Raw genomic sequence first — 16,706 nt, forward strand, 5'->3', positions numbered from 1 at the left:
AGGATTTTTTTGTATGTTTATTGGCCATTTGTCTTCCTTCTTTCGAAAAACTGCTGTTCATGTCTCTTGCCCACTTTTTAATGGTGTTTTTTTGTTCTTTTTTTTCTTGTTGATTTGTTTGAGTTCTTTGTAGATTCTGCATACTAGCTCTTTATTGAATGTATAGTTGTGAATATTTTCTCTCATGCTGTAGATTGTCTTTGCTCTTTTGATTATTTCCTTAGTTGTGCAAAAGCTTGTTAATTTAATCAAATCCCAATATATTTATTTTTGTTGTTGCTGTAATTACCTTTGGGGTCTTAGTCATAAATTCTTTGCCTAGGCTAATATCTAGAAGACTTCTTCCTACATTTTCTTCTAGAATTTTTATGGTTTCATGCCTTTCATTTAATTATTTTATCCATCTTGAATTAATTTTTGTAAGTGGTGAGAGATAGGCATCCTGTTTCATTCTTCTACATGTGGCTATCCAATTTTCCCAGCACCATTTATTGAATAAGGGTTCTTTCCCCCAGTGTATGTTGTTGTGTGCTTTGCCAAAGGTCAGTTTGTTGTAGGTAGATACTTTTATATCTGGGTTCTCTATCCTGTTTCATTGGTCTAATTCTCTAATTTTGTACCAATACCATGCTGTTTTGGTTACTATAGCCTTGTAGTATGGTTTGAAGTCTGGTAATGTGATGCCTCCAGATTTGTTCTTTTTGCTTAAGCTTGCTTTGGCTATTCAGGCTCTTCTTTGGTTCCAAACAAAGCATAGAATTATTTTTCCTAGATATGTGAAATATGACATTCGTATTTTGATGAGGATTGCATTGAATCTGTAAATCACTTTGGGCAGTAGGGGCATTTTAACAATATTTTTCTACCAAACCATGAACATGATATGTTTTTTCATGTTTTTGTGTCATCTGTGATTTCTTTCCTCAGTGTTTTGTAGTGCCTCTCTTTTTTCTTTTCTTTTCAGACAGAGTCTCGCTCTGTTGACCGAGCTAGAGTGCTGTGGCATCAGCCTAGCTTACAGCAACCTCAAGCTCCTTGGGCTCAAGCGATCCTTCTGCCTCAGCCTCCCGAGTAGCTGGGACTACAGGCATGCACCACCATGCCCGGCTAATTTTTTCTGTATATTTTTTTAGTTGTCCAGATAATTTCTTTCTATTTTTAGTAGAGACAGGGTCTCACTCTTGCTCAGGCTGGTCTCGAACTCCTGACCTCGAGTGATCTTCCCACCTCGGCCTCCCAGAGTGCTAGGATTGCAGGTGTGAGCCACGATGCCTGGCCTGTAGTTCCTCTTGTAGAGCATTTTTACCTCCTTGGTTAAGTATATTCCTAGGTATTTTATTTTATTTGTAGCTATTGTGAATGGTATTGAGTCTTTGACTTTACTCTCAGCTTGAGTGTTATTGGTATATAGAAATGCTACTGGTTTGTGTACATTGATTTTGTAACCTGAGACTTGGCTGAATTTGTTTATCAATTCCAAGAATCTCTTGATGGAGTCTTTGGAATTTTCTAGATACAAAAGCATATCATCAACAAAAAGCTATAGTTTGACCTCCTCTTTTCTGATTTGGATATCCTTTATTTCTTTCCCTTGTCTGATTGCTCTGGCTAGGACATCCAGTTCTATCTTGAATAGAAGTGGGGACGGTGGGCACCCTTGTCTTGTTCCAGTTCTTAGGAGAAATGCTTTCAACTTTTCCCCATTTAGTATGATGTTGGATATGGGTTTGTCTTAATGGCTTTTATAATTTTGATATATGTTACTTCTATGACTAGTTTATTGAGGGTTTTTATCATGAAAAATACTGGATTTTATTGAATGCTTGATCTGCATCTATTGAGATGATCATATGGTCTTTGTTTTTGCTTCTGTTTATGTGGTGAATCACATTTATTGATTTATATATGTTAAACCATCCTTCCATCCCTGGGTTGAAGCCCACTTGGTCATGGTGGATTATTTTTTTGATGTGCTGTTGAATTCATGTGCTAGTATTTTATTGAGGATTTTTGCATCTGTATTCATAAGGGATATTGGTCTGCAGTTTTCTTTTTATTGTTGCTGTTGTGTCCTTTCCTAGCTTTGGTATGAAGATGATACTGGCTTCACAGAATGAGTTAGGGAGGATTCCATCCTTCTTGATGTTATGGAATAATTTCTGGAGTATGGGTACCAGATTTTCTTTGTAGGTCTGGTAGAATTGGGCTGTGAATCCCTCTGGCCCAGGGTTTCTTTTGGTTGGAAGATTTGTTATTACTGTTTCAATCTCACTGTTCATTATTGATCTGTTGAGGAGTTCTATTTCTTCCAGATTAACCCTTGGGAGGTTGTGTGTTTCCAGAAATTTGTCCATTTCCTCTACGTTTTCTAGTTTATATACATAGAGATTTTTGTAGTATTCACAGGTGATATTTTGTATTTCTGTGGTATCAGTTGTAATATCTCCTTTTTCATGTCTGATTGAACTTATTTTGGTCATTTCTCTGCTATTCCTCATTAATCTAGCAAGAAGTCTTTCAATTTTGTTTATTTTTTCAAAGAACCAACTTTTTGTTTTGTTGATATTTTGTATTGTTTTTTTATTTTCCATTTCATTTAGTTCTGCTCTGACTTTAGTTATTTCTTTTCTTCTGCCAGCTTTGGGTTTGATTTATTCTTCCTTTTCTGTTTCCTTGAAATGTGTCATTAGGTTGTTAATCTGTGATCTTTCTGTCTTTTTGATGTAGGCATTTAAAGCTATGAATTTTTCCCATAGGATTGCTTTTGCTGAATCCCATAGAGTTTGTTAGCTTTTGTCCCCTTTGTCATTCAGTTTGAGGAATTTTTTTGTTTCCATCTTAATTTCATTATTGACCCAATAATCATTTAGCTGCAGATTGTTTAATTTTCATGACTGTGTAGATTTGAGTGTTTCTCTTAGAATTGATTTCTAGTTTTATTCCACTGTGGTCTGAGAAGATGCATGGTATGATTTTGATTTTTTTGAATTTGTTGAGATGTGTGTTGTGGCCTAAGATTTGATCAATCTTGGAGAATGTTCCATGTGCTGATGAGAAGAATGTATATTCAGTAGTTTTGAGGTAGAATTTTCTGTAAATGTCTGTTAGGCACATTTGTTCTAGAATCCCGTTTAAAGTCCGGTGTTTGTTTATTTATTTTTTGTTTCAATGATATATCCAGCTCTGTCAGTGGGGTGTTGAAGTCCCTGGCAATTACAGTGCCGCTGTTTGTCTCTTTACTTATATCTAGTAAAATTTGCTTTATGAATCTGGGAGCTTCTCTGTGAGGTTCATATATATTTAAGAGTTGTTATTTCTTCTTGTTGAGCTGCTCTCTTTACCGTTATACTATGTTCATACTTATCTTTCTTTAACATTGTTGATTTAAAGTCAATTTTATCTGATATGAGAATGGCTACACCTGCTCTCTTTTGGTTTCCAGTTGTGTGGAATATTTCTTTCCATCCCGTCACTTTGAGTCTGTATGAGTCTTTGTGGGTTATATGTGCTTCCTGGAGACAGAAGATACTTGGGTGGTATTTTTTATCCATTCAGCCAGCCTATATCTCTTGAATGGGGCATTCAGACTGTTCAATGTTGAGTAATAGAATTATATGTGGGATGCTGTTCAATTCATCATATTGAGTAGTACCTTACTGCTTCATTTTCCCTCTTGTGCTGTTTTATATGAGCTGAGAGCTTTAGCTTTTGGGTAATTTTACATTGGAGGGTATCTATTGTACTTAACCATATATATTAATAATGCAGGTCTGAGTATTTCCTGCAAGGCAAGTCTGGTCGTGACAAATTCCCTCAGTGTTTACTTGTCTGGAAAAGTCTTTATTTCTCATTCTTATATGAAACTTAGTTTTGAGAGACACACAATTCTAGGCTGGCAGTTGTTCTGTTTAAGAAGATTGAAGATGGGGCTCCAATCCCTTCTGGCCTGTAAGGTCTCTGCTGAGAAGTCTGCAGTTAGCCTGATGGGTTTTCCTTTGTAAGTTACTTGAAGTTTTCTCCTCATGGCTCACAGGAGTTCCACCTTCGTGTTTTGGCCAGTATGATGACTGTATGCCTTGGTGATTGCCTCTTTGCAGTGAATGTCCCATGTTTTCATTGAGCTTCTTATATCTGGGTGTCTAAATCTCTAACAAGACCAGAGAAATTTTCCTGAACAGTTCTCTCAAATAGATTTTCTAGTCTTGTGCTTTTTCTTCTTCACCCTCAGGGATGCCTGTTTTTGTCATATTTGGCCATTTTACATAATGCCACATTTCTCATAGGCTTTGTTCATTCCTCTTGATTCTTTGTTCTTTATTTTTGACTGACTGGGTTAATTTGAAAGAGTTGTCTTCAAGCTCTGAAATTCTTTCTTCTGCCTGGTCTAGTCTATTCTTAAATCTTTCCACTGTGTTTTGTATTTCCTTAAATGAATTTTTCATTTCCAGAAGTTCTATTTGTGTTTTTGCTAATATGTCTGTTTCTTTGGTAAATTTTTCATTAATTTATAGGATCATGTTGCTGTCGGGATCAGCTAATGCCCGTTCTGTTGTCTCCCCAGACCAGAGTCATCCTTCTGAACTGGTGTGCATGGTTTCTGCGCATGAAGCGGCCCGGGGAAGACAAGGTCCGCCCAGCGTGCCAACACAAGCAGCGCCGCTGCAGCCTGGCCAGTGTGGAGATGAGCGCCATGGCGGCGCCGCCAGCCAGCAACGGGAACCTGCTGTACATTGGCTTCCGAGGCCTGGATGGCATGCACTGTGCCCCGACCCCTGACTCTGGGGTTGTGTGCGGCCGCATGGCCTGCTCCCCCACACATGATGAGCACCTCCTACACGGTGGGCATCCCCCTGAGGGCGACCCGGACCTGGCCAAGATCCTGGAGGAGGTCCGCTACATTGCCAACCGCTTCCGCTGCCAGGATGAGAGCGAGGCGGTCTGCAGCGAGTGGAAGTTCGCAGCTTGTGTGGTGGACCGTCTGTGCCTCATGGCCTTCTCCGTCTTCACCATCATCTGCACCATCGGTATCCTGATGTCCGCTCCAAACTTTGTCGAGGCTGTGTCCAAAGACTTCGCATAACTTCACCTGGTTCTGGATGTGTGAGAAACACATAGATAGGCAGATTCTCTTTGGCTTGGTGAGAATTTGGGGTGCTAATCCCTCAGCAGCATTAAAGTCCGCAATTCCAATGTACCTTGTAGCTGTCAATCATGTTGGTTATGGTTTCCTTGTTACTTTAGGTAATAGGATCCCAGCACCTTTCTGTTTAATCCTCTTAGATGGGCTAATCCATACCTCATCCTCATGGTTGGTCAGCAGGGCCACTGACAGGTCGGTTGTTTTGCCCATTTGTCCGCTTCCTGGAGAGCCCTTCAGAGAGGTCCTGGTAGCTCCTGACTGCTAGGGGAAGCCTGTACATTTGGTTTTGCATGCCTGCATGTCACTCGCCATGAAGGTCTACATGAAAATTCAACCTATGCTTTTGCCTGTGTACAAACCTAGATTGAAACTAATAATAATAATAATAAATCAAACTCACTAAATCCATTCAAATAATTGACTGGTGAAAGGAAAACAAACAAAAAAGTAGCACTAAAATCTGTCTGTTGGTTTTTCTGCAATTCAACATTTTTTTTCTCTCTACCAAAGACAGTTGATAGAGAGAAACAGTTTTATGCTGTTTCTACATTTAAAAAAAGAGAGAGGCACAGTTTGTCTTGTAAACTATGTTTTTACCAGTCTGACTGATTTCTGCAAACCTTCCCTATCAAGGGTACCAGAGGGGCATGGGTTTGTATTGACTCTCAACTAGGACCAGGCCCTCCTGAGTGCGCAGGTGTGTCTCCTATAGATAACAGATGACTCCAAGTTTCCTGGACACCGAGGAATTCAGTGAGTCTGTTCTGTTCTGCAAAACCTTAAGGACAAATAGAGTCCTTTTAGAATTAACAGCCCAAGGAATAGCTAATGGTAAGTTAAACCAGTTTTGTGTTTTCTTAAAAAAAATAATAGATTAGATGAGTCACATGTATTGGAGATGATTCGTCTTAGGAATTTGTACATTTATACAAATTCACAATTTAAACTGAAAGTATTTCTCAGCTTTTTCTCCATGTGTCAGGACCAGGGGGAGGGGGTGAGACCTCTTGTGTCCCCTGTGTGGCAGGCACTGGGGAGGGAATAGTGCAGTCAATGGCTTCTCTGGATGCCAGGCCAGTGGCAGTCAACAGAAAGGAGTTGGCAGACAATATTAGTCAGCAAGTCTGTTTCTAGCTTTTGGGGATCTGCCTTCCCCCAGCTTGTCCACCCCAGCTTCAGCCTGGTTGGTTCAGGGTCTGTGGGTGGATTTACTGGAGGATGGGTGTTTTGAAAACAAGAGAAACTTTAATTTTTAAACCTATGTGATGACATAATTCTCTCCTTAGATTATCTAGCTGACAATATCACTTTGCCTCTTCTCATCAGAGGGTAATTCACCAAGAAAGACCTCCCTTGTTGCATTGTGTCATACAACAACTGCTTGGAGCTCAAAACTGCAGGTTTCTGAGCTCCTGGAGTCTTTAATTTGCCTTGATGTGGGCACATCATGAGGGAAGATTAGATTTTCAGAGTAGAAGAAATATATACATTTCCCCAGCTATCCAGTTCACTCATTTCTGGACAAAGCACATGAATGTGTTTGGACTTGAGGAAAATGGACGCTTGTTTGTGTGTGTGTGTGTATGTGTGTGTGTGTGCCTGCACAAGTACCTGTGTATGTGACGGAAGAGGGGAGACCTTGTTTACAACAAGGGCGATAAATCAGGACATTCCAGCCTCAGGCCACCTGGAGCAGGGCCCTCTTCAGCGTTCACCCATTCTACATGGGGTGGATGAACAATGCACACGATTTTCGGTGTTTTTTTTTTTTTTTTAAATCTGTTAAAGTGTCTTCAGAAACAAGTAGAAGTGTTTTGATACATAAAGAGAATGCTTCATTTCTTATGATTATCCCAAAATGGATACCTACCACATTTTTGCTTTAAAAAGAAAACCTTGTTGGTTTTGTATTTTATATGGAAAACATGAAAAGCAAACCGTTCATAGTTTGACCACTCAAATAACTACTCTGTCATTTAAGAAAAAGTAATAATAAGGAACAGATGTGCATATAGTTAGAACTAAGTACCAAATGGTTAAAAAAACCAGCTCTCATGTTTTCTCTCCCCACAGGGGACCACTGATGAGCTTCTAGAGGCCTTTCAAGAAAGGAAGGGCGGGAGCCAAAAAGGGAGAGGGGTGTGTGGAAAGAGACAACACTCATGCTCTGCAAAGCGCTCTGTACCTTGCTTTCTTCACGCAGTGTTTTGTCTTAGAGATCTTTCCATAATAACATATAAAGATCTACCTCATTACTCTTAATAGCTGCTTAGTGTTCCATTGTCTCAGCAAACTATAATTTATTTGAACAGTCTTTTATTGGTGAACATATGAATATTCCAGTTTTTATTTTTATATACGAATCTATAATTAGCATCCTTGTACATATATCTTGGCATACTTTTGTGACTATATCTTGATATAAATTCCAATTTGGAATTGCTGGATTTAATGTTATATGCGTTTAAAATTTTGGTAGATATTGCCAGATTATCTTGCAGAAACCAGTCAATGGATCTAACTCCAGCAAGAGTATGATAAAAGGACCAGTTTCTCAGCTTTCTAGTACTGAGTATTTTCAAACAATTTTTTCCAATCTAATTGGTGAAAAATGATATTTAGGAATATTATTCTGATTTTAGTTTATTACGAGCAAAGTGGAACATCTTTTCAAGTATTTCTTGGTAATTTCAATTTTTGTAAATTTGTATCTTTTACCCAATTTTTACTTGGGTTATTTTGATTTTTCTTAATTTGCTTGTGCACATTGGGACATTTTTGTCTTAGGTCTTGAAAGTATTTTTGTTTATCATTTGTCTTTTGATGTTATCTATTGACTTGTTTATTGGCATAGAGAAAGTTTAACTTTTTATGTTGAAAATTTATCCATTTTTCCTTTGTAGATCCTGGGGTTTGTTTCCAGTTTTAAAAAGCCTTCCCCATTCTGAGATTATGAATAAACTTACTCATATTTTCTTCTAAAACTTTATGGTTTCATTTGTTTACCTTTATATCTTCTAACTCCCTGGAATTCATTTATTGCAGGAATTGGAGGTAAAGATCCATTTTATTCCCTCCAAATGGTGGTCAGTTCTGCCAAAAAATATAAAATAATGCATTTCTGTAATACAATTACAATCTTTTCCCTGCTTGTTCTAAATGCCACCTTATATGTAAACTAAGTTTCTTTAAGTGTTTGGTTCTATTTCTATTCTATTGATTGATCTGTGAATGCCTTTAATTTCTAAACTGTATTCACACTAATTTCAGTATTTCCAAGTGCACACTCATCTCTTTCCCTCTCTCTCTCATATACATAATATTTTAAAAATCGGGATCATGATGAATTAATACATTAATTGAATCTTCCTATTCAAGAACACTGCAGTCTAGGCTTGTGTTCAAGTCTAATTTTATGTCACTCAGTAGAGTTTTATGGTTTTGTTCAATCAGGTCCTACGAATTTCTTGTTTATTTCCAGATGTTTTACCATGTGGCTACCATTTTCAATGGAACGATTTATTTCATTTTATCTTCTAACTGGATGTACAGGAAAGTAACTGGTTTTTGTATATAAATGTTATAATCAATCACAGTAATTGTGATTTCTTATTGTTTCTAAGATTTCCTTTTGGCTCTTCCTTTCCAATATCTCCCTTATTTCTTCCTCTTATCCAGTCACAACTGAGAACAGTGTTGAGTAGCAGTGGTTCAAGTGCTGTCTTTGACACGAATGGGATGTTTTAATGTTTTGCCATTTAACTTGTATGAAGACATGTATTTTCCTTACCATAATAAAAACCATATCCATGTATTCTCAAATTATTAAGACTGTCTGGGGAAAATGTAGCTGTTAGGTTTTTGTCAAAGCCTTCTCAGTATCCGTAGGAATTATCAGGTTTTTCCTTTTGCTCTAGTAGTACGTTTAATTATATTAGTAGACTCTGTAAGACCAAATCGTTACATTCCGGAGGTGATCCCTACTTGGTCTCACGAGATTTGCTATCAATATCCATAATTGGGGTTACTTATTCTACAGCTTGCTTTCATGTGCTATTTCTTCCAGATTTGATTTAATTTTATGCTTATTTCAAAAAATAAAAAAAATACAAAGACAAAAATCTCTATATTCTACAACCATTTACTTGGTTTTACAATTTTAGAATTACTTTCTACTTAAGTGTAAAGGAGCTACCTGGGCTGTCCGGGCCTGCTCTGGGAGGTTTCTGGACGGCTCCCACTGTGCAGGTTAGGTCCTGAGCACTTCTGCAATCAATTTTACCTACATTTCTTTTAAATAAAATTATTTTCATCCATTTTTCTACATAGTTGCATAGTTTTGCAATATAGGCACTGCAGATTTTTAATTTCCTCTGTATTTGTGATTATTTCTCCCTTTTTGTTTTCTTTTCATTTCTCATTGTGTGCATTCTTCCTTCTGTGTTTATTGATTTAGTTTGCCATGGGTTTTTTTTGTTGTTGTTTGTTTGTTTGTTTGTTTGTTTTTATGTTTAGACAGTGCACCCTTAGACTTATTCATCTGTTTGAGGAACTGGCTGTGGGGTCCTGTGGGCCCCTGAGCTGGCCCAGACCTGTCTAGTAACAGCAGGAGGCAGCCAGCATAGGACAAGCCACAGCTGTTGGAGGTGCTTCTGTCCCCAGCCTGGCTCCAGGGGCCTGGGGCATGGTTCAGCCCTTCCCCGTGGCACTGGGAGCCTGTGGGGCAAACCAGGCAAGACAGCATGGGTGGGTCAGACGTAGCTAGTCATCTCTCTCACCAGGGCCACAGTTAGTTGGAGAAAAGTCCTACAGAAGCTTTAACCAGAGCCCTTTTGAAGTGTAGACCTCAGGCAGTAACCCTTTCTCACATAATAACTTCCTCTCATTCCCTCTTCTTTGTGGCACAAACCCTTCCCAGTCTGACCTCATCACTTACGGCTCCTTTTCTAATTACTGTTTACTTCATTTGCGTATGGGTTTGACCTTTCAATGCCATAATTTGTCTTCAGTTGAGGAAGGGGTCCCAAAGTCACAGCCCCTGAAGGTGCCGCCTGCAGATTCAGACTGTATGGAACTCTTTGTGTCTTCAGCATGTCCACTTTGGGAATCATAGGAATGCTAAACCTGCCCAGTTCTTCACCTTTTCTTGTCTGTCTCTCCATCAGCTCATTTAAAATTTTACACTGTTTCCTAAATTTAATTATTTTCTGCTCATAACTTTGTTGCCATTCCCTCCACTGCTGTGTTAGAGTCCTGTGAGTTCAACTTCTAAGCACTTCACATCAACAAATTTTACATTTTGTAATTCTTAAATTTTTGCTTTTATTTTTAATATTTCTGTCCTCTTGTACTTTTATTAAAAAGTATCATATATTTTTAATTGTGATGAATATGCATAGCATAAAATTTACTGTTTTAATCATTTTTAAAATATCCAGTTCAGTGGCATTAAGCACATTCACACTGTTGTGCAACCATCACCACTGTCCATCTCCAGAACTTTTTCATCTTCCCAAACCGAAACTTTCCACCCACTAAAAACCAACTCCCCATTTCCCTCTCCCCTCAGCCCCTGGCACCCACATTCTACTTTCTGTCTCCACGAATGTAACTTCTCTGGGTACCTCATATGAATGGAGTCATACATTTATTTCTCATAGCATCGTGGCCTCAAGGTTCATCCATGTCGTAGCTTCTCTTCTAGTTGGTTATTTTGCTAACGTATTCAGCAGATGTCAAATTCATGTATTTCCATTCTTATTTACTCAGATAAGTACTTTTGGCTCTGAATTTTATTCTGATCAAAGCATTAATAGCCGTCCATATGTTTTGATATGAATTGTTTTTATCTTTATTTTCCAGATATTCTATAAGTTCGATTTTGAATTTTGATACCTTCTTTGAATCAAACTTTTTTGTTTTAAAGCTAGTCAGGTGAAGCAGTGTCAGTGAAGAAGGAACAAAGAAACCTGTAACTGGCTGTGATCAGTTAGTTGTAAACACCATTGCACTCAGACCAGCCTGAACTGAGCTTTTTTGAGTGTTTCAAATTTCCACATTTTTTAACTTAAAAATTTCTAGTTTTATCAATGTCTTATATACTAATGTTTATAATTTAATGAGGTATTCTGAAGGTTTTTAAAATGTGACCAGTGTGTATAAATGGGTCCTTCTCCAAGTACGACCTTGACCCACCTCTGGGAGGTCTGTCCTCACTGCCTTTGTCACCTGGCCTATCAGAGCCTGGTGGGAGTGGGGTGGGCATGGGGACGCTCCTGTCAGCAGCTTTTCTCTGTAATTGTCCTTTCATTTACTATAGGATATTGAAGGATTAAAATCAGATTTTGATCCTATTTTAATTACTTACCTTGAATTCACACTTTGTCTCCTTTTAAAATCAGCCCCACAGATTTATTTTCAGACCAGTTGCCACCCTTGCACGTCCTTACACTCACACGACACTTCTGGTCTCCACACGTGTGGGTTTGTGTCCCACACCACGCCAGCTGGGTGTTCATTGGTTCAATTCAGTTCTGACACTAACTGGAGTTAGCACCAAACCCAGGGGTGACTGACCCCACTTGAGCTGCCCGTCACTAGTGGCCCCCAGGTAACCCACACTCTGTCTAATTCGGCTACAGATTGGAGGTTCCCACGACCCCCTCCTTGAGTTCAGTCATTTGTAGAACAGGTCACAGAACTTGGGGGAACACCTTACTTACATTAACCCATTTATTGTAAAAGATACAACTCAGGAAGAGCCAATGAAAGAGAGGCACTGGGAAAGGTGTCGTGAAGGGTATGGAGCTTCTGCGACCTCTCCAGGTGTGCCACCCTGTTCACCAGCCTGGGAGCTCCCAGAACCTGTACTTAGGAGTTTTTATGAAGGCTTCATCACATAGGCATGATTGATTGTTGACTCAATCTCCAGCTCCTCTTCCCTCCCCAGAGGATGGGGTGTGGGGTGGAAGCTCCCCATGTCTCACCATGGCTTGGTCTTTTTGGTGACCCTGTTAGGTAGATAGGGATTCTGGGTCTCCTAGGGATGAAAGTAGGTGCTGTTGCCCCCATCTTGGTCCTGCCCAACCCTAATTCTCCATACCTGGGGAAGGAGGGAATACCCTACAAATCTGCCAATCAGAACTTGGCACTCTGCTTCAAAAGAATTCAGAAGACTGTCTAGCCCACAGGCCAAGCCACATGGGTACCATAAAGTCCAGAAGGTGACCGAGAACCCACAAGTGTAGTTAAGGCTCGGGTCAGGTGACTCCCAACTGTACAATCAAAGTGGTTCCATGGTGACCTCTGAACCACGAGGAGGGAGGTCTCTATTTAGGCTCTATAAAATAAGATGCAGACCATAGCCAGTCCTCTCTTTGCCCTTCCTTTTGCTTGCCCAGCTGTGGCAATGGGTCTAGTCATCATCTATGGCGTATGTACCATGCTTTGTAAACCTGTATCTTGCTCTTGCCGTATAATGCTATCTTTCTCTCCTCAATAAACCTTATTTTTGTGCTTGCCTAACTTTGTTGTGTCTGGTCATTCTTCAGCCATGAGTGCACCAGAACCCACAGTTTCAGACTAAAACCTGACAACTCCGTCCAGAACCTTACCAAGGCTCCCGTCATTAGAACGAAAGACACTCCTATCGCCCAGGAAATTCCAAGGGATTAGAAACTCTGTGCCAGAAACCCAGTCAAAGACCACATATTAGACCAGAAGATGCTCCTCACACCCATCACTCAGGAAATTACAAGGGTCTTAGGAGTTCTGTGTCCAGAACTAGGGGTAGAGACCAATATATGTATTTCTTATTTTAAACTCATAATTTCATTTTTAACCTTTTTGAGGTACTTTGTTTTAGATTTATCTTGGATATGCATTTATAGTTTTAATATGTATAACTGATATATTGGTTTTAATATTTTTTCAATTTGTGTAATTAACATTTCTTTTGCATCCTGTTCTGAGGTTTCATTTTTCCCCTCATTTTGATGTATGTGTATTCCTTTTGTTAAAATGAAAGATTTATTGCTTTTATGTGTTTAAGTGATTACCTGCATAGTTTTACATAATATAACCAAATGTGTACTTTATGATTTATCAACCTGACAGTGTCTATTAATTCTCTCCTCACCTCAAACCCCAACACATTATTAGTTATATTTTTGTTTTTAGTCTTCAGGTTCCTTATATAACTTTCTGTGATATGCTTTAATATTTATCAATTCAGAACAGTATCTGTCGACCACCACTGAGAGTAAATTGAAAGATGTTGAATAGGATGTGCAAAGTAATTCATTTTGCATGTAATCTTCCCTTTTCCCCAATTTTCATAGTATAATTATCTTCGTTATATTTACAAATTCATGAGTTATAACATTTACCTTCTGAAAATTCATTTCCTGCCATCATATACATGGCATATTTATATATGCAAAATGAGTTTTCTTTCTTTTTTCTTGTTCTGGTTTGAATGTGTAAGGATCTGCCTTATTCCCCGTGAAGATCTGTAACTTTTCCTCTATGTTCATAACTTTGTTTATTTGGCATTGTCTGTTCTGTTTCCTGTTGTTCAGTGTTTTGTTTTTTTTTTAACCTGTTCTGAAATGGGATTTTTGTCCTCAATTTGTTTCCAAAGCTCTGCAATTTACTTTTCATTTTGTTTTTCTCTTTTAGCTCTTGTTTTATTGAAATCAATTTCTCATTAACTTTGTATACAACATTCTGGAGAATTTGCTTCTGTGTCCTCAGTTGTATTAGTTGCCGTTGCAGAATGAAGTCTTTGTCTGTCTCCACATGCTGTGTCCCTGTCCACTCCTTCTTTTCTGTTCTCTATAGTGTATTTGCATGCATGCCTTGCTATTTATTTTCCTCTTGCTTTTGCTCCATTTGGGGAGCTCTGAGGGGACCTTCTATCGCCTCTGAAAGTGGCCTCTGACCCTCTTCCCAAAATCTCTAATTATTCTCCTCTTGAAGCTTCAGTTGAAGGCTCCCTCTTCTTTCTGCTACTGCGGCCCTAGGTTCCGAGAGGAAGGCCAGCCCGAGTGGAGGACCTGGGCTTCCATCTCTGGTGTGTTGCTGCTGTTGTCTGCGTAACATTAGGTATTGCCCTGGAGGAGGTCTGCGTTATCATTTATTGCTCTAACTCATCATGAAATCCTGAGGCCTTTCATGGGAACAGCTGGCCATTCAGCTGCCTCATTTCAGCCTTTTCTCCTCAGCAATATTTTCCAACCTCTGTCCTTAAATCCACCTCCATTCAGGACAGAGAAAAGACAAAATACCCATGGATTCGGGTGGCGAGCTGGTAGCTGGTGGGCTGCTGGGAGCGTGACCTCTTGCTGTGGTTGTGCCTCCCGGGCAGGTGCAGTCACAGCCCCTTTTCTTCCTGCCCATTGGGGAAGAACGTGCAGAGCTCCTGTGGCTTTGCTGTGTCTGCCGTGATCCTTGTGGGTTGTGGGGGCTTCTGCACTCATGGGCTTTCTTGAATTTTTCCCTTCTCAATCAACCTCACTCCAACTTGGCAGCGTAGGGTGGGGAGAAGGAATCAGGTATTTGGGTTGGAGTCATATATAGCGTAGGGTGGGGTCACACTAACGCAGGGTCTGACATCACCCTCTTCTCTCTCTTTTCCTGGCTGCAGCATTTTGCAGCGTGAGGCTCTGCCACCAGGTTGCTGCAGTTAGGTTTGTTCCAGGTGGGAAACTGAAAAGTATGTATAGGACAGAATGTGGTTAATGGAAAACTTAGGCTTGTAAAACAGCCTCAGGAGTCTGGAGAGGACCTGGACTTTGTAAATCTACAGACAGCTGCAGCCAGCATTCTATTCCTTTCCCCTGCCCTCAGAGGGACCAAGTTTATCCCTCCCTAGCTCTCCTGATAAGGACGGTGCCAGAGCTGAAGGATGGATGTGACTGGGGCAGGGGTCCTAGGAGCTGGTTGTTTGAAAAAGAATTAATTACAAGCAGCTGCTCTGGCCCACTTACTCCCCCCGGGAGAAACCCTCTATAAAACCCAAGGCTCTCCTCTCCCTTGGTGTGGACACTCCACCTATCTGCACCCAGATGCTCAAAATAAACAGCATTTTGCTACACATGAGGCTTTGTGTCTCTCTCTCAGCTCCAGACCTAACAGCTGCTGCTCTTTAAAATTGTTGCTGGTTGGGGAGACAACCTCTCTGACCCCTTTCCTCCACTCACAATGCCTCTATAAGGCCCTGACCATATATTCGGAAAAATGAGGAGCAATGGGGAGTGTCATAACTAAACACTAAAGCTAGTGGTGAATTATATTCTCAATAATGTTAGAGTATCATGGCAGAGGTTTTTAACTTTATGATGAAGTTGTTGATCTTTATGTTGAAGGACCTTATGAAGCTGTGGAGCTTAATATTTTTCCAACTATATTGTTTTTCTGTCTATGGGAAATGAAAATGGCCAAGAATTTGCCTTTGCTTATAGTATCTTTGTATTAATAGCATAGCTGTTTTTCAAAACATATTCTTTTGAAATATTATTTAAGATAAGGATAGTCTTGTGGGAATAAATATTTCAGGGCTAAAAGGGGTATTTTTTTTCTTGTATATTTTGGTAATTACCATACAGTAGTGAGTACAGTACAAGATATTGAGAGAGAGAGGCCACATTCACATAACTTTTATTACCATATATTGTTATGATTGTTCTGTTTTATTATTAGCTATTGTTAACCTCTTACTGTGCCTAATTTGTACATTAAACTTTATTATAGGTATAGGGAAAAGCTTAGTATATATAGGGTTTGGTGCTATCAGGCATTCAATGGGGTTTTGGAGTATATCCCCTGGGATAAGAAGGCACAACTAGACAATATAAACTGCTGTTATTTTTTCCACACATCATAATGGCCAAAAACGTACCACCCACTTGGAAGTACAGTTTCCTCTAGTCCCATCCGTATGACAGCTTGCCTCCTGTGCTCTGGTCAACCTTGGCTTTCTGGTTTCTGTGTGACAGTATTAAACTCCCTCCTGCATCCTCCTTTGCCAAGTCCCACCCGTCACCTGTAGAGGAAAGTGTGCTTATGCACATGAGAAAGCAGTGCCTCAAATTTGTGGAGAAAAGAAAGTTCACCATTTTCTATTAGATCCAGAATTTCCAAGATATACAGAAGCTCAGAGCTCATCTATGCCATCAGATTCCAAACTTAAAAAAAAAAAAGTTTCTTTAAACAGAAGAGATAAGAATATTTGTTCTAGAATCAAGGTCTGAAAGTCTTAGAGGTTTGGCCCTAAAGTCAACTTATGAGGGAGTCATTTTGAAAATTGTCTTGGTAAGTACTGGGCCATCAGCCAACGAGATTTGGGCTCAGGAGACAGTGGACTGGCCAGGGGGCATGGAGCCAGGGGGTGAGGGTGGGAGTATTCCACTCCCATGTGTCTGTGCCTGGGGGTGAGGGGGGACCTGCTGTCAGGAAGGAGCAGCAGTAGTGGTGGCCAGCCATGGATGTGTGCTTCCGGGAGGTTTCCTAAGCTCTCCCAAGAGTCTTCCAGACTCCTAGAAATAAATGGGCAAAGGAGAGCTAA

General features: G+C 39.8%; 1 protein-coding gene across 1 annotated transcript in view; it reads left to right on the plus strand.

Annotated features, from left to right (window-relative positions):
• The window catches only part of CHRNA7 (cholinergic receptor nicotinic alpha 7 subunit), a 108,907-nt gene extending 103,327 nt beyond the window's left edge, over positions 1 to 5,580 (plus strand). Inside the window, exon 10 of the mRNA XM_045561853.1 lies at positions 4,562 to 5,580. Coding sequence (XP_045417809.1) covers positions 4,562 to 5,080 — 519 coding nt within the window. The 3' untranslated portion in view covers positions 5,081 to 5,580. The remainder of the gene's footprint in view (positions 1 to 4,561) is intronic.
• Positions 5,581 to 16,706: the final 11,126 nt, after the last annotated feature.

The sequence above is a fragment of the Lemur catta genome, chromosome 9 (assembly GCF_020740605.2).
Source record: "Lemur catta isolate mLemCat1 chromosome 9, mLemCat1.pri, whole genome shotgun sequence".
NCBI classification, from domain to species: domain Eukaryota; kingdom Metazoa; phylum Chordata; class Mammalia; order Primates; family Lemuridae; genus Lemur; species Lemur catta.